Source organism: Erpetoichthys calabaricus, chromosome 1 (genome assembly GCF_900747795.2).
Source record: "Erpetoichthys calabaricus chromosome 1, fErpCal1.3, whole genome shotgun sequence".
NCBI classification, from domain to species: domain Eukaryota; kingdom Metazoa; phylum Chordata; class Cladistia; order Polypteriformes; family Polypteridae; genus Erpetoichthys; species Erpetoichthys calabaricus.
The window spans coordinates 182,803,720-182,822,432 of NC_041394.2; the positions used below are offsets into that span (position 1 = coordinate 182,803,720).

The 18,713-nt window shown below is 39.9% G+C and overlaps 1 protein-coding gene across 1 annotated transcript in view; it reads left to right on the plus strand.

The window, feature by feature from the left end:
- ahnak (AHNAK nucleoprotein) overlaps window positions 1-18,198 on the plus strand; it is a 74,932-nt gene extending 56,734 nt beyond the window's left edge. The window contains exons 7-12 of the mRNA XM_051930897.1: window positions 168-482; window positions 714-2,846; window positions 2,997-9,467; window positions 9,621-9,977; window positions 10,146-11,459; window positions 11,622-18,198. Coding sequence (XP_051786857.1) covers window positions 168-482; window positions 714-2,846; window positions 2,997-9,467; window positions 9,621-9,977; window positions 10,146-11,459; window positions 11,622-17,311 — 16,280 coding nt within the window. The 3' untranslated portion in view covers window positions 17,312-18,198. The remainder of the gene's footprint in view (window positions 1-167; window positions 483-713; window positions 2,847-2,996; window positions 9,468-9,620; window positions 9,978-10,145; window positions 11,460-11,621) is intronic.
- The last annotated feature ends 515 nt before the right edge of the window (window positions 18,199-18,713 follow it).

Here is an 18,713-nt window from a genome sequence, read left to right on the forward strand (position 1 = left end):
TGCACCAAACATTTCTATGCCTGATATTGATCTCAACCTGAAAGGTCCAAAATTAAAGGGAGACATGCATATTTCTGTTCCAAAGGTAGAGAGAGATGTTAAATCATCAACTATTGTTATTGAACATCCAGATATTGACATTGAGGGTCCAGAAGGAAAAATTAAAGGTCCAAAATTCAAAATGCCTAAGATTTCCAGTCCAAATATATCTATGCCTGACATAGACCTTAACCTGAAAGGACCAAAATTAAAAGGAGATGTTGATGTTTCAGTTCCAAAAATTGAAGGTGACCTTCATGCACCAAAAGTGGATATTAAAGGAGCTGATATGAATATTGAAGGACCAGATGTTAACATTGAAGGACCTGAGGGAGGATTCAAAATGCCAAAGTTCAAAATGCCAAAATTTGGAATGAAAGGCCCTAAACTTGAAGGCCCTGATATAGATGTAAAATTACCAAAAGGGAACATGGATGTGTCTGGTGTGAAAATAGAAGGTGACATTAAATCTCCTAAAGCAGAAATAGAAAGCCCCAAGTTGAATATTCAAGGACCAGATATTGATATTGAAGGTCCAGAAGGTGGTTTTAAAATGCCCAGAATAAAAATGCCAAAGTTTGGATTTAAAGGGCCTAAAGTAGAAGGCCCAGAAGTACACCTACCCAAGGGTGATATTGCTATTTCTGGACCAAACATAGAAGGTGATTTGAAAGGACCTAACCTAGATATTAAAGGGCCTGAAGTTGACATTGAAGGGCCTGAAGGCAAAATTAAAGGTCCTACATTCAAAATGCCTACTGTTTCTGCACCAAAGATTGCAATGCCTGATTTAGATCTTCATTTGAAAGGGCCAAAGGTTAAAGGAGATGTGGATGTTTCTGTTCCAAAGATAGAGGGTGACATCAAAGCACCAAAAGTTGATATTGAAGGTCCGGAAGTTGACATTGAAGGACCCGAAGGTAAAATCAAAGGCCCTAAATTCAAAATGCCGAAATTTTCTGCACCAAAGATTTCGATGCCTGATATTGATCTCAACCTGAAAGGTCCAAAACTAAAGGGTGATGTGGATGTTTCAGTTCCCAAGATAGAGGGAGATATTGAAGGGCCAGATGTTGACATTGAAGGACCGGAAGGCAAAATCAAGGGGCCTAAATTCAAAATGCCACCAATTTCTGCTCCAAAGATTTCAATGCCTGATATTGACTTCAACCTGAGAGGCCCCAAAGTAAAGGGTGATGTGGATGTGTCAGTTCCAAAGATAGAGGGAGATATCAAAGGACCCAAGGTTGACATTGAAGGGCCAGATGTTAACATTGAAGGCCCTGAAGGTAAAATCAAGGGCCCTAAATTCCAAATGCCAAAAATTTCTGCACCAAAGATTTCTATGCCTGATTTTGATCTCAACCTGAAAGGTCCAAAACTAAAGGGTGATGTGGATGTTTCAGTTCCAAAGATAGAGGGAGATATCAAAGGGCCGAAACTTGACATTGAAGGGACAGATGTTAACATTGAAGGCCCTGAAGGCAAAATCAAGGGCCCTAAATTCCAAATGCCCAAAATTTCTGCACCAAAGATTTCGATGCCTGATATTGATCTCAACCTGAAAGGTCCAAAACTAAAGAGTGATGTGGATGTTTCAGTTCCCAAGATAGAGGGAGATATTGAAGGGCCAGATGTTGACATTGAAGGACCTGAAGGCAAAATCAAGGGCCCTAAATTCCAAATGCCAAAAATTTCTGCTCCAAAGATTTCAATGCCTGATATTGACTTCAACCTGAGAGGCCCGAAAGTAAAGGGTGATGTGGATGTGTCAGTTCCAAAGATACAGGGAGATATTAAAGGACCCAAGGTTGACATTGAAGGGCCAGATGTTAACATTGAAGGCCCTGAAGGCAAAATCAAGGGCCCTAAATTCCAAATGCCAAAAATTTCTACACCGAACATTTCTATGCCTGATTTTGATCTCAACCTGAAAGGCCCAAAACTAAAGGGTGATGTGGATGTTTCAGTTCCAAAGATAGAGGGAGATATCAAAGGACCGAAGGTTGACATTGAAGGGCCAGATGTTGACATTGAAGGACCCGAAGGTAAAATCAAGGGCCCTAAATTCCAAATGCCAAAAATTTCTGCTCCAAAGATTTCGATGCCTGATATTGACTTCAACCTGAGAGGCCCCAAAGTAAAGGGTGATGTGGATGTGTCAGTTCCAAAGATAGAGGGAGATATTAAAGGACCCAAGGTTGACATTGAAGGGCCAGATGTTGACATTGAAGGACCCGAAGGTAAAATCAAAGGTTCGAAATTCAAAATGCCAAAAATTTCTGCACCAAAGATTTCAATGCCTGATATTGATCTTAACCTGAAAGGTCCAAAACTAAAGGGTGATATAGATGTTTCAGTTCCCAAGATAGAGGGAGATATTAAAGGACCGAAGGTTGATATTGAAGGGCCAGATGTTGACATTGAAGGACCTGAAGGCAAAATCAAGGGCCCTAAATTCCAAATGCCAAAAATTTCTGCTCCAAAGATTTCAATGCCTGATATTGACTTCAACCTAAGAGGCCCCAAAGTAAAGGGTGATGTGGATGTGTCAGTTCCAAAGATAGAGGGAGATATTAAAGGACCCAAAGTTGACATTGAAGGGCCACAAGTTGACATTGAAGGACCCGAAGGCAAAATCAAGGGCCCTAAATTCCAAATGCCAAAAATTTCTGCACCAAAGATTTCTATGCCTGATTTTGATCTCAACCTGAAGGGTCCAAAACTAAAGGGTGATGTGGATGTTTCAGTTCCAAAGATAGAGGGAGATATTGAAGGGCCAGATGTTGATATTGAAGGACCCGAAGGTAAAATCAAAGGTTCGAAATTCAAAATGCCAAAAATTTCTGCACCAAAGATTTCAATGCCTGATATTGATCTTAACCTGAAAGGTCCAAAACTAAAGGGTGATGTGGATGTTTCAGTTCCCAAGATAGAGGGAGATATTGAAGGGCCAGATGTTGATATTGAAGGACCCGAAGGTAAAATCAAGGGCCCTAAATTCCAAATGCCAAAAATTTCTGCACCAAAGATTTCGATGCCTGATATTGATCTCAACCTGAAAGGTCCAAAACTAAAAGGTGATGTGGATGTTTCAGTTCCAAAGATAGAGGGAGATATCAAAGGACCCAAGGTTGACATTGAAGGGCCAGATGTTGACATTGAAGGACCCGAAGGTAAAATCAAGGGCCCTAAATTCAAAATGCCAAAAATTTCTGCACCAAAGATTTCAATGCCTGATATTGATCTCAACCTGAAAAGTCCAAAACTAAAGGGTGATGTGGATGTTTCAGTTCCCAAGATAGAGGGAGATATTAAAGGACCGAAGGTTGATATTGAAGGGCCAGATGTTGACATTGAAGGACCTGAAGGCAAAATCAAGGGTCCTAAATTCCAAATGCCAAAAATTTCTGCTCCAAAGATTTCAATGCCTGATATTGACTTCAACCTAAGAGGCCCCAAAGTAAAGGGTGATGTGGATGTGTCAGTTCCAAAGATAGAGGGAGATATTAAAGGACCCAAAGTTGACATTGAAGGGCCACATGTTGACATTGAAGGACCCGAAGGCAAAATCAAGGGCCCTAAATTCCAAATGCCAAAAATTTCTGCACCAAATATTTCTATGCCTGATTTTGATCTCAACCTGAAGGGTCCAAAACTAAAGGGTGATGTGGATGTTTCAGTTCCAAAGATAGAGGGAGATATTGAAGGGCCAGATGTTGATATTGAAGGACCCGAAGGTAAAATCAAAGGTTCGAAATTCAAAATGCCAAAAATTTCTGCACCAAAGATTTCGATGCCTGATATTGATCTCAACCTGAAAGGTCCAAAACTAAAAGGTGATTTGGATGTTTCAGTTCCAAAGATAGAGGGAGATATTAAAGGACCCAAGGTTGACATTGAAGGGCCAGATGTTGACATTGAAGGACCCGAAGGTAAAATCAAGGGCCCTAAATTCAAAATGCCAAAAATTTCTGCACCAAAGATTTCAATGCCTGATATTGATCTCAACCTGAAAGGTCCAAAACTAAAGGGTGATGTGGATGTTTCAGTTCCCAAGATAGAGGGAGATATTAAAGGACCGAAGGTTGATATTGAAGGGCCAGATGTTGACATTGAAGGACCTGAAGGCAAAATCAAGGGCCCTAAATTCCAAATGCCAAAAATTTCTGCACCAAAGATTTCTATGCCTGATTTTGATCTCAACCTGAAAGGTCCAAAACTAAAGGGTGATGTGGATGTTTCAGTTCCAAAGATAGAGGGAGATATCAAAGGACCGAAGGTTGACATTGAAGGACCCGAAGGTAAAATCAAGGGCCCTAAATTCCAAATGCCAAAAATTTCTGCTCCAAAGATTTCAATGCCTGATTTTGATCTCAACCTGAAAGGTCCAAAACTAAAGGGTGATGTGGATGTGTCAGTTCCAAAGATAGAGGGAGATATTAAAGGACCCAAGGTTGACATTGAAGGGCCAGATGTTGACATTGAAGGACCTGAAGGTAAAATCAAGGGCCCTAAATTCCAAATGCCAAAAATTTCTGCTCCAAAGATTTCAATGCCTGATATTGACTTCAACCTGAGAGGCCCCAAAGTAAAGGGTGATGTGGATGTGTCAGTTCCAAAGATAGAGGGAGATATTAAAGGACCCAAGGTTGACATTGAAGGGCCAGATGTTGACATTGAAGGACCCGAAGGTAAAATCAAAGGTTCGAAATTCAAAATGCCAAAAATTTCTGCACCAAAGATTTCAATGCCTGATATTGATCTTAACCTGAAAGGTCCAAAACTAAAGGGTGATGTGGATGTTTCAGTTCCCAAGATAGAGGGAGATATTGAAGGGCCAGATGTTGATATTGAAGGACCCGAAGGTAAAATCAAGGGCCCTAAATTCCAAATGCCAAAAATTTCTGCACCAAAGATTTCGATGCCTGATATTGATCTCAACCTGAAAGGTCCAAAACTAAAAGGTGATTTGGATGTTTCAGTTCCAAAGATAGAGGGAGATATCAAAGGACCCAAGGTTGACATTGAAGGGCCAGATGTTGACATTGAAGGACCCGAAGGTAAAATCAAGGGCCCTAAATTCAAAATGCCAAAAATTTCTGCACCAAAGATTTCAATGCCTGATATTGATCTCAACCTGAAAGGTCCAAAACTAAAGGGTGATGTGGATGTTTCAGTTCCCAAGATAGAGGGAGATATTAAAGGACCGAAGGTTGATATTGAAGGGCCAGATGTTGACATTGAAGGACCTGAAGGCAAAATCAAGGGCCCTAAATTCCAAATGCCAAAAATTTCTGCTTCAAAGATTTCAATGCCTGATATTGACTTCAACCTGAGAGGCCCCAAAGTAAAGGGTGATGTGGATGTGTCAGTTCCAAAGATAGAGGGAGATATTAAAGGACCCAAAGTTGACATTGAAGGGCCACATGTTGACATTGAAGGACCCGAAGGCAAAATCAAGGGCCCTAAATTCCAAATGCCAAAAATTTCTGCACCAAAGATTTCTATGCCTGATTTTGATCTCAACCTGAAAGGTCCAAAACTAAAGGGTGATGTGGATGTTTCAGTTCCAAAGATAGAGGGAGATATCAAAGGACCGAAGGTTGACATTGAAGGACCCGAAGGTAAAATCAAGGGCCCTAAATTCCAAATGCCAAAAATTTCTGCTCCAAAGATTTCAATGCCTGATTTTGATCTCAACCTGAAAGGTCCAAAACTAAAGGGTGATGTGGATGTGTCAGTTCCAAAGATAGAGGGAGATATTAAAGGACCTAAGGTTGACATTGAAGGGCCAGATGTTGACATTGAAGGACCTGAAGGTAAAATCAAGGGCCCTAAATTCCAAATGCCAAAAATTTCTGCTCCAAAGATTTCAATGCCTGATATTGACTTCAACCTGAGAGGCCCCAAAGTAAAGGGTGATGTGGATGTGTCAGTTCCAAAGATAGAGGGAGATATTAAAGGACCCAAGGTTGACATTGAAGGGCCAGATGTTGACATTGAAGGACCCGAAGGTAAAATCAAAGGTTCGAAATTCAAAATGCCAAAACTTTCTGCACCAAAGATTTCAATGCCTGATATTGATCTTAACCTGAAAGGTCCAAAACTAAAGGGTGATATAGATGTTTCAGTTCCCAAGATAGAGGGAGATATTAAAGGACCGAAGGTTGACATTGAAGGGCCAGATGTTGACATTGAAGGACCTGAAGGCAAAATCAAGGGCCCTAAATTCCTAATGCCAAAAATTTCTGCTCCAAAGATTTCAATGCCTGATATTGACTTCAACCTGAGAGGCCCCAAAGTAAAGGGTGATGTGGATGTTTCAGTTCCAAAGATAGAGGGAGATATCAAAGGACCCAAGGTTGACATTGAAGGGCCAGATGTTGACATTGAAGGACCCGAAGGTAAAATCAAAGGTCCGAAATTCAAAATGCCAAAAATTTCTGCACCAAAGATTTCAATGCCTGATATTGATCTTAACCTGAAAAGTCCAAAACTAAAGGGCGATGTGGATGTTTCAGTTCCCATGATAGAGGGAGATATTGAAGGGCCAGATGTTGACATTGAAGGACCTGAAGGTAAAATCATAGGTCCGAAATTCAAAATGCCAAAAATTTCTGCACCAAAGATTTCAATGCCTGATATTGATCTCAAACTGAAAGGTCCAAAACTACAGGGTGATGTGGATGTTTTAGTTCCCAAGATAGAAGGAGATATTGAAGGGCCAGATGTTGACATTGAAGGACCTGAAGGCAAAATCAAGGGCCCTAAATTCCAAATGCCATCAATTTCTGCTCCAAAGATTTCAATGCCTGATATTGACTTCAACCTGAAAGGCCCCAAAGTAAAGGGTGATGTGGATGTTTCAGTTCCAAAGATAGAGGGAGATATCAAAGGACCCAAGGTTGACATTGAAGGGCCAGATGTTGACATTGAAGGACCCGAAGGTAAAATCAAGGGCCCTAAATTCAAAATGCCCAAAATTTCTGCACCAAAGATTTCGATGCCTGATTTTGATCTCAACCTGAAAGGTCCAAAACTAAAGGGTGATGTGGATGTTTCAGTTCCAAAGATAGAGGGAGATATCAAAGGACCCAAGGTTGACATTGAAGGGCCAGATGTTGACATTGAAGGCCCTGAAGGTAAAATCAAGGGCCCTAAATTCAAAATGCCAAAAATTTCTGCACCAAATATTTCTATGCCTGATATTGATCTCAACTTGAAAGGTCCAAAACTAAAGAGTGATGTGGTTGTTTCAATTCCCAAGATTGAGGGAGATATTAAAGGACCCAAGGTTGACATTGAAGGGCCAGATGTTGACATTGAAGGACCCGAAGGTAAAATCAAGGGCCCTAAATTCAAAATGCCAAAAATTTCTGCACCAAAGATTTCGATGCCTGATATTGATCTCAACCTGAAAGGTCCAAAACTAAAGGGTGATGTGGATGTTTCAGTTCCCAAGATAGAGGGAGATATTAAAGGACCGAAGGTTGACATTGAAGGCCCAGATTTTGATATTGAAGGACCTGATGGTAAAATCAAGGGCCCTACATTCAAAATGCCATCAATTTCTGCTCCAAAGATTTCAATGCCTGATATTGACTTCAACCTAAAAGGTCCAAAACTTAAGAGTGATGTGGATGTTTCAGTTCCAAAGATAGAGGGAGATATTGAAGGACCAAAGGTTGACATTGAAGGGCCAGATGTTGACATTGAAGCACCAGAAGGAGGATTTAAAATGCCAAAATTTAAAATGCCCAAGTTTGGAATCAAAGGCCCTAAACTTGAAGGCCCAGATATAGATGTAAAATTACCAAAAGCAGACTTGGACATTTCTGTTCCAAAAATAGAAGGTAACATAAAAGCTCCAAAAGTTGATGTAGGCACTGATTTGAACCTTCAGGGACCTGATGTTAACATAGAAGGACCAGAAGGTGGTTTTAAAATGCCTAAATTTAAATTGCCCAAGTTTGGAATCAAAGGACCTAAGGCAGAAGCTCCTGATGTAGATGTAAGCTTACCTAAAGGCAACATTGATATATCTGGTCCAAACATAGAGTGTGATGTGAAGGGACCTAAAGTGGACATTGAAGGCCCGGATTTTGATATTGAGGGACCTGATGGTAAAATAAAGGGTCCTAAATTCAAAATGGGAACAGTTTCTGGACCAAAGATATCTATGCCTGATATTGATTTCAATTTGAAGTCACCAAAGCTGAAAGGAGACATGGATGTTTCGGGGCCAAAGTTTGAAGGTGATATAAAATCTCCAAAGTTAGATGTCAAAGGTCCAGATATGAGTATAAGTTCACCAACTTTTGATGTCAAAGGTCATGAGGGTGGTTTTAAAAAGCCCAAATTCAAAATGCCAAAATTTGGCTTTAAAGGTTCTAAGGCTGAAAGCCCAGATATTGATGTAAAACTGCCTAAAGGAGATATAAATGTATCTGGCCCAAAAATTGAAGGAGACATAAGGAGCCCAGTGGTTGATATTGAAGGGCCTGATGTGGAAATTGAGAGCCCAGATGCTAAAATAAAAGGTCCAAAGTTCAAGATGCCCAAGATATCAATGCCTGATGTGGAATTTAATGTGAAAAGCCCAAAGTTAAAAGGAGAAGCCGATATTTCAAGTCCCAAGATTGAAGGTGATATAAAATCTCCAAAATTTGACATCAGAACACCTGATCTTGAAGGGCCAGATATTGACATCAAAGGACATGAGGGAGGTTTCAAAATGCCCAAATTTAAAATGCCAAAATTTGGATTTAAAGGCTCTACAATTGAAGGCCCAAGTGTAGATGTAAATCTGCCTAAAGCAAATGTTGATGTTACTGGTCCAACATTTGAAGGTGATATCAAAGAGCCTAAAGTGGAGATGGAAGGGCCAGATGTTGACATTGAAGGACCTGAGGGTAAAATCAAAGGGCCTAAGTTTAAAATACCTAACATTTCTGGACCAAAGATCTCAATGCCTGATATAGACATCAACTTAAAAGGACCAAAAGTGAAAGGAGACATTAATGCCTCAGTTCCTAAAGTAGAAGGAGATATTAAAATTGAAGGACCAGATATGGATATTGATGGGCCAGAAGGTAAACTTAAAGGACATACGTTCAAAATGCCAACAATATCTGGACCAAATATATCTATGCCCAATATTGACTTTAATCTAAAAGGCCCAAAATTAAAGGGAGACATGGACATTTCTGTTCCAACTGTAGAAGGAGATATTAAAGGACCAGATGTCGGCATTGAAGGTCCAGAGGGTGGATTTAAAATGCCAAAATTAAAGATGCCAAAATTTGGAATCAAGGGTCCTCATATAGAAGGTCTAGATGTTGATGTGAACTTGCCCAAAGCAGATATTGATGTATCTGGTCCAAAGATGGAAGGGGAAATTGAAGGACCTGATATTGACATTGAAGGCCCAGATGCAAAAATAAAAGGTCCCAAATTCAAGATGCCACATATTTCTGGCCCACATATAAAAATGCCCAGCATGGATTTCAATCTTAAAGGGCCCAAGTTTAAAGGAGACCTGGATGTTACTGGTCCTAAGGTAGAAGGAGACATTGAAGGCCCAGATGTTGACATTGAAGGACCTGAGGGTAAAATAAAAGGGCCTAAATTCAAAATGCCCAAAATTTCAGGACCAAACATATCCATGCCTGATATAGATCTTAATTTTAAAGGACCAAAACTAAAAGGAGACATTGATGTTTCAGCACCTAAGATTGAAGGTGACCTTAATTCTCCAAAAGCAGACATTAAAGGACCTGATATGAATATTGAAGGGCCAGATATTAACATTGAGGGACCTGAAGGTGGATTCAAAATGCCTAAATTTAAAATTCCTAAATTTGGAGTAAAGGGACCTAAAAGTGAAGGTCCAGATATTGATGTGAACTTGCCTGAAGCAGAAATTGATCTATCTGGTCCAAAGACAGAAGGTGAACTTGAGGGACCTGACATTGAGTGCCCAGAAGGAAAAATTAAAGGTCCCAAATTCAAGATGCCACACATTTCTGGCCCAAATATAAAAATGCCCCACATGGATTTCAATCTGAAAGGGCCCAAGCTTAAGGGAGACATGGATGTTACAGGACCTAAAATAGAAGGAGACATTGAAGGACCTGATGTTGACATTGAAGGACCGGAGGGTAAAATAAAGGGGCCAAAATTCAAAATGCCTAAAATTACTGGTCCAAACCTCTCTATGCCTGATATAGACCTGAATCTGAAAGGACCAAAATTGAAAGGAGATGTTGATGTTTCAGTTCCTAAATTGGAAGGTGACATTCATGCACCAAAGATGGATATTAAAGGACCTGATATGAGTATTGAAGGACCTGAAGGTGGATTCAAAATGCCTAAATTTAAAATTCCTAAATTTGGAGTAAAGGGACCTAAAGGTGAAGGTCCAGATATTGATGTGAACTTGCCTGAAGCAGAAATTGATCTATCTGGTCCAAAGATAGAAGGTGAACTTGAGGGACCTGACATTGAGTGCCCAGAAGGAAAAATTAAAGGTCCCAAATTCAAGATGCCACACATTTCTGGCCCAAATATAAAAATGCCCCACATGGATTTCAATCTGAAAGGGCCCAAGCTTAAGGGAGACATGGATGTTACAGGACCTAAAATAGAAGGAGACATTGAAGGACCTGATGTTGACATTGAAGGACCTGAGGGTAAAATAAAGGGGCCAAAATTCAAAATGCCTAAAATTACTGGTCCAAACCTCTCTATGCCTGATATAGACCTGAATCTGAAAGGACCAAAATTGAAAGGAGATGTTGATGTTTCAGTTCCTAAATTGGAAGGTGACATTCATGCACCAAAGATGGATATTAAAGGACCTGATATGAGTATTGAAGGACCTGAAGGTGGATTCAAAATGCCTAAATTTAAAATTCCTAAATTTGGAGTAAAGGGACCTAAAGTTGAAGGTCCAGATATTGATGTGAACTTGCCTGAAGCAGAAATTGATCTATCTGGTCCAAAGATAGAAGGTGAACTTGAGGGACCTGACATTGAGTGCCCAGAAGGAAAAATTAAAGGTCCCAAATTCAAGATGCCACACATTTCTGGCCCAAATATAAAAATGCCCCACATGGATTTCAATCTGAAAGGGCCCAAGCTTAAGGGAGACATGGATGTTACAGGACCTAAAATAGAAGGAGACATTGAAGGACCTGATGTTGACATTGAAGGACCTGAGGGTAAAATAAAGGGGCCAAAATTCAAAATGCCTAAAATTACTGGTCCAAACCTCTCTATGCCTGATATAGACCTGAATCTGAAAGGACCAAAATTGAAAGGAGATGTTGATGTTTCAGTTCCTAAATTGGAAGGTGACATTCATGCACCAAAGATGGATATTAAAGGACCTGATATGAGTATTGAAGGACCTGAAGGTGGATTCAAAATGCCTAAATTTAAAATTCCTAAATTTGGAGTAAAGGGACCTAAAGGTGAAGGTCCAGATATTGATGTGAACTTGCCTGAAGCAGAAATTGATCTATCTGGTCCAAAGATAGAAGGTGAACTTGAGGGACCTGACATTGAGTGCCCAGAAGGAAAAATTAAAGGTCCCAAATTCAAGATGCCACACATTTCTGGCCCAAATATAAAAATGCCCCACATGGATTTCAATCTGAAAGGGCCCAAGCTTAAGGGAGACATGGATGTTACAGGACCTAAAATAGAAGGAGACATTGAAGGACCTGATGTTGACATTGAAGGACCTGAGGGTAAAATAAAGGGGCCAAAATTCAAAATGCCTAAAATTACTGGTCCAAACCTCTCTATGCCTGATATAGACCTGAATCTGAAAGGACCAAAATTGAAAGGAGATGTTGATGTTTCAGTTCCAAATTTTGAAGGTGACCTTCATGCACCAAAAGTGGATATTAAAGGACCTGATATGAATATTGAAGGGCCAGATGTTAACATTGAAGGACCTGAAGGTGGATTCAAAATGCCCAAATTTAAAGTGCCTAAGTTTGGAGTAAAGGGGCCCAAATTTGGAGGTCCAGATATAGACGTGAACTTACCTAAAGCAGATATTGATGTCTCCGGTCCAAAGATAGAAGGTGAAATAGAATGTCCTGAGTTTGAGTGTCCAGAAGGAAAAATTAAAGGTCCCAAATTCAAGATGCCACACATTTCTGGCCCAAATATAAAAATGCCCCACATGGATTTCAATCTGAAAGGGCCCAAGCTTAAGGGAGACATGGATGTTACAGGACCTAAAATAGAAGGAGACATTGAAGGACCTGATGTTGACATTGAAGGACCTGAGGGTAAAATAAAGGGGCCAAAATTCAAAATGCCTAAAATTACTGGTCCAAACCTCTCTATGCCTGATATAGACCTGAATCTGAAAGGACCAAAATTGAAAGGAGATGTTGATGTTTCAGTTCCTAAATTGGAAGGTGACATTCATGCACCAAAGATGGATATTAAAGGACCTGATATGAGTATTGAAGGACCTGAAGGTGGATTCAAAATGCCTAAATTTAAAATTCCTAAATTTGGAGTAAAGGGACCTAAAGGTGAAGGTCCAGATATTGATGTGAACTTGCCTGAAGCAGAAATTGATCTATCTGGTCCAAAGATAGAAGGTGAACTTGAGGGACCTGATATTGAGTGCCCAGAAGGAAAAATTAAAGGTCCCAAATTCAAGATGCCACACATTTCTGGCCCAAATATAAAAATGCCCCACATGGATTTTAATCTGAAAGTGCCCAAGCTTAAGGGAGACATGGATGTTACAGGACCTAAAATAGAAGGAGACATTGAAGGACCTGATGTTGACATTGAAGGACCTGAGGGTAAAATAAAGGGGCCAAAATTCAAAATGCCTAAAATTACTGGTCCAAACCTCTCTATGCCTGATATAGACCTGAATCTGAAAGGACCAAAATTGAAAGGAGATGTTGATGTTTCAGTTCCAAAAATTGAAGGTGACCTTCATACACCAAAAGTGGATATTAAAGGACCTGATATGAATATTGAAGGGCCAGATGTTAACATTGAAGGACCTGAAGGTGGATTCAAAATGCCCAAATTTAAAGTGCCTAAGTTTGGAGTAAAGGGGCCCAAATTTGGAGGTCCAGATATAGACGTGAACTTACCTAAAGCAGATATTGATGTCTCCGGTCCAAAGATAGAAGGTGAAATAGAAGGTCCTGAGTTTGAGGGCCCAGAAGGAAAAATTAAAGGTCCCAAATTCAAGATGCCACACATTTCTGGCCCAAATATAAAAATGCCCCACATGGATTTCAATCTGAAAGGGCCCAAGCTTAAGGGAGACATGGATGTTACTGGTCCTAAAGTAGAAGGAGGCATTGAAGGCCCTGATGTTGACATTGAAGGACCTGAGGGTAAAATAAAGGGGCCAAAATTCAAAATGCCCAAAATTTCAGGGCCGAACATATCCATGCCTGACATAGATCTTAATCTGAAAGGACCAAAATTAAAAGGAGATGTTGATGTTTCAGTTCCAAAAATTGAAGGTGACATTCATGCTCCAGAAGTAGACATTAAAGGTCCTGATGTGAATATTGAAGGACCAGATCTTGATATTGAAGGACCTGAAGGTGGATTCAAAATGCCAAAATTGAAAATGCCGAAGTTTGGAATAAAGGGACCTAAATTTGAAGGTCCCGATGTAAATGTGAACTTACCTAAAGAAGATATTGATATATATGGCCCAAAGATTGAAGGTGAAATTGAGGGTCCTCACATTGACATTGAAGGCCCAGAAGGAAAAATTAAAGGTCCCAAATTCAAGATGCCAGTAATTTCTGGCCCAAATATAAAAATGCCCCACATGGATTTCAATCTTAAAGGGCCCAAGCTTAAGGGAGACATAGATGTTGCAGGACCCAAGGTAGAAGGAGATATCGAAGGCCCAGATATTGACATTGAAGGACCGGAGGGTAAAATTAAGGGGCCAAAATTCAAAATGCCTAAAATTTCAGGACCAAACATCTCTATGCCTGATATAGATCTTAATTTTAAAGGACCAAAACTAAAGGGAGATATAAATGCTTCAGTTCCTAAGATTGAAGGTGATATTCAAGCTCCAAAAGTAGACATTAAGGGACCTGATTTGAATATCGAAGGACCAGATGTTGACATTGAAGGACCAGAAGGTGGATTCAAGAAGCCAAAATTTAAAATGCCAAAGTTTGGAATAAAGGGACCTAAATTTGAAGGTCCCGATGTAGATGTGAACTTACCTAAAGGAGATATTGACATAGCTGGGCCAAAAATAGAAGGTGATATTAAAGGGCTTGATGTTGATATAGAAGGACCTGAAGGGAAAATCAAAGGACCGAAATTAAAAATGCCTACAATAACAGGACCAAAGATATCAATGCCTGATATTGACCTTAACCTGAAAGGTCCAAAGCTAAAAGGAGATGTTGATATTGACTCTCCAGATATTAACAGTGAAGGTTTGGATTTACATCTCCCAAAACTGAAGCTTCCTAAATTTGGCATATCTGGGCCATCTGTGGGAGGGCCTAAGTTTGATGCAAGTGTGCCTTCAGCAGACCTCAAACTTTCTGGTCCCAAGGTTGAAGGTGACCTGAAGGTTAAAAGTCCTAATGTTGATCTTAAGGGACCGAGTGCTGATGTAAATATCAGTGCTCCTGATGTTAATATTGAAGGCCCAGATATTAAAATGCCAAAGGTGAAAAAGCCAAAATTTGGATTTGGCTTCAAAGGTCCTAAGGCAGACATGAAATCTCGCTCTGCTGAAATACCAACGGCTGAGGCTGACATCAGTGTTGACAGCCCTGATCTTGATGTTGACATTAAAGGGAAGAAAGGAAAATTTAAGATGCCAAAAATGAAGACAAAAGTCAAAAAGCCTGATGCTAGTATTGATTTAAAATCACCCGATGCCGACATCACTTTTGACACCCCGGATGTTCATTTAAAACCTGCAAAGGGAAAGAAGGCTTTTTTTGGCAAAATCAGTTTTCCTGATGTTGAATTTGACATAAAATCACCAAAAGTAAAAGGTGATGCATATGTTTCAGGGCCCAAAATTGAAGGGGACCTAAAAACACCTGACATTGAATTGCCATCAGCAAGTATTAAAACTGACATACACACACCAGACATTGAGGGTCCTAATGTCAAAGGCAAAGGTCCCAAGTTAAAAATGGGTGATTTTGATATTAACCTGAAAGGACCTAAAGTAAAGGGAGATATGTCTGCACCAAAACTTGAAGGAGACATCACAGCTCCAGGTCTTGATTTGAAAATGGATGCTCCCGATGTCCGTTTTAAGGGTCCAAAACTAGAAACAGGAGGTGATATTAAGCTGAAAGGTCCAAAAATAGACATTGAGACTCCAAAATTGTCTGGAGACTTAGGAGAGCCTAGTATTGACCTGAAAGGAGCAGATTTTGATATTGATGGTGCAGAAGGCAAGATAAAGGTTCCTAAAATCAAGCTGCCAAAGGCAGACATTAAAGCACCAAAGATTACGCTCCCAGATTTGGATATTAACCTTAAGGGGCCCAAAGTCAAAGGAGATTTTAATATGTCTGGGGATGCTCAGATTCCAAATTTACAGACTGACGGAGGCCTTGATGTTTCTGGAGACATGAAAGGACCAAAGATTGATATTGAAGGCCCCAGCATGAACATTGCAGGTCCAGAAGGAAAAATCAAAGGCTCTAAGGTTAAAATGCCAACATTAGATATAAATGTCCCAAAAATATCTGGCCCAGATTTGGATATTAACCTCAAAGGTCCCAAAGTCAAAGGAGACCTTGACTGTTCAGGGGAAATTAAAGTTCCAAAATTAGAGGTCCACAAGCCTGACATAGATGTTGAAGGTCCTGAAGAAAAATTTACTGGTCCTAATATAAAACTGCCTACATTTGGAATCAAGGGTTTTGGTGGTTCTAAACTGGAAGGCCCAGAACTTGACTTGAATGTAAAAAGTCCAAAAGGAACCTTATCTGGTCCACAGGTTCAAAGTGCTGTGACTGTTCCAGAGGGAAATGTAAGTGTCAGTGCACCAGATCTCAAAATTGAATCTGATGCCGAATTGAAAGGTGGCAAATATAAAATGCCATCATTTGGTATTTCAACGACTAAACCTGATTCTGACATAAAGTTGAAAAGTCCGAAAGTAAAAGGAGACTTTGATATTTCGGGTGATGTAAACACGAAAAACCTTGGAGCAGAAATAAAAGGTCCATCTGTGAATATGTCTGCTCCCCAATTGTCTGGTCCTGAACTTGAGGTGTCTGGTGGTGTTAAAGGAGGTTTTGGAATGGAACAATCTCATTTGTCAGGTCCAAAAGTAGGTCTCTCGGGCCCTAGCATTGAAGGGGGGTTCAAAGGGCAGAAAGTTGATATAAGTGTTCCAGGTGTAGATGTAGATGTTGGTGGGTTTGATCTTGAAGGAGAGCTTGGCAAAGTTGCTATTCCAAAATTGAAGCTGCCCATGTTTACAGCAGGAGGACAAGAAAAGGCAGTTGATGTAGGTTCTGCAGAGATGCAGATGGGCATAGAAGCAGGTCAGAAGAAAAAAATTGAATTGAAAGGTGAGGGCATGGCAGGTATAGATATTAAAGGCCCCAAAGTGAGTGGGCAACTTCCTGGAATTGAGGTCAAAGGAGCTGAAATCAAGAGTGGAGGAAAGTCAAAAATTAAAATGCCAAAGTTCTTTCATAAATCGAAGGCCAAGGGCAGTGCACCTGATATTAGCACAGAGGGTGCAGAACTGGATATATCAGGTGGAGGGAGTGGTGCAAAAGGCTTGAAAGGTAGCTCAGGTTCTGTTGAAATGAAAGGCTCTAAACTGTCAATGGGTCTAGAAGGAGAGGTGGGCGGCCCAATTTCACCTAAGTCGAAATCTGCCTCATTAGATTTATTCAAAAAACACAGACATCGATCATCCTCGCTTAGTGATGATCCCGACTTAGCTAGTCCATCCTCCCCCACAGGTCACCTTGAAGCTGAGGCAGGGGGGCTAGTCATGGAAGGAGGTAAAGTGAAAGGAAAGAAAAGCAAGCTTAAATTTGGCACCTTTGGAGGTTTTGGCTCTAAATCCAAGGGATCCTACGAAGTGACATTTAGTGACGAGGAGTCAGGGAAAGCGCAAGGTAGTGGAGTTTCACTGTCCTCTAAAAAGTCTCGTGTCTCATCAACATCAAGTAGTGACAGTGGCACAAAGTCAAGCTTGAAACTCCCTAAAGTAGAATTAGCTGTATCACCAAAAAAAGAATAGAATTTGTATATATGATATATGCTTTTTTGTTTTTCTCAGAGTTTGTACATAAATAAACTTTTATTGAGCATAGTTCTTTTACTCTCTAGAGGCTCACACATGCAATACAATAGCATGAAATCAAAGATTTGCTGTGATCTGGAAAGAATCAGAAAATGAGTGGTTGGTTTTGTTTATAAAAGGAGAACTATTTTTGTATGGAAAATGTAATCACATTTCAAACTAATAGTAACAGCAATTAAAGTCTACAGATAATTCTTTAAGTTTGCATTAACAAGCTTAGAGCAATAGTTTTTTTATTCTTACTGATTGTTTTCAGTATTGGTAAAGGAGGGCTTTAGGCACATGTAATCCTTAGGCGACCTTCCTTAGTGTTTATTCAGTTTAGAGCTTAATTTTTATTGGGGCTGTTTTTTGTTTTTTTTGTTTTTGATTTTGTTTCTGTTGTAATAATGCTTAGATTTTCTAAAAAAAAAAAAAAAAGGAAACCATGTCTGCTGTGTAAACTTAGTACATCTGTGGTACACGTGCTTGAAGACTGTAGTCTAAACTGGATTTCAGTCAAACCCTGGAAAAATAGATAATTCAAAATTTCATATTAAAGGTCTTTTTAATGTAAAAATGAATGTAGATAGACACCATTTGATTTTTAAAAAATTTTTAACTGAGACTTCGCTAGCGTGCTGTACCTCAGATGTGTTAATAATTTCGGTCAATGGCCAATGTATTATATAATTCACTTCTTTGTAAAACAAGTAAGCCTTTCTTTTTTCAAAGTCTTGTTGCTAGAAACGTCCAATTACCTTTTTGTCTCTTCTGCACTTTAATAGAGAAATGTGGTAATGTAAAGAGTGGCCTTTTAAATAAATAAAAACAAATAAACTGTTAATTAACCTATATTGTATGCTGTTCACTTTTTACTTACTTTCAACATATGAGTATGTTACTCAGCATCATGTGTACTCAACATCCCAAACTGCTGATAATGCAGGGTTTAGTTTTCCATACACATGTCCGGGTGGAGCTGTGGTTTAGCTGCCTCACACTCTCTGGAACAGCGTGTATGGAGGTGTTTGGGTGTGTTTTACCATGGGCACATCCCAAAGATTTTCATATTTCCCTAACTGATATCCTTAAAATGTGTGAGCAATTGGAGGAGTGTGTGTTTGACTGCTGCCCTATGCAGCACTGGTTTCTGTGCTGTGAGAAAAGGCCCTGATACCCTGTGACCCTGAATGGATTGAAGTCATGTCACTTTCTAACCAGATCAGGGTTGCACATTGGGGGGTTAGCTTTTCCCAGCTAGCGTAGGGTGAAAGACAGGAACAAACTCTGTACAGAGAGCAGGGTGAACACACACACCAAACACAAACTAGGGCCCATTTAGTGTTGCCAGTTCACC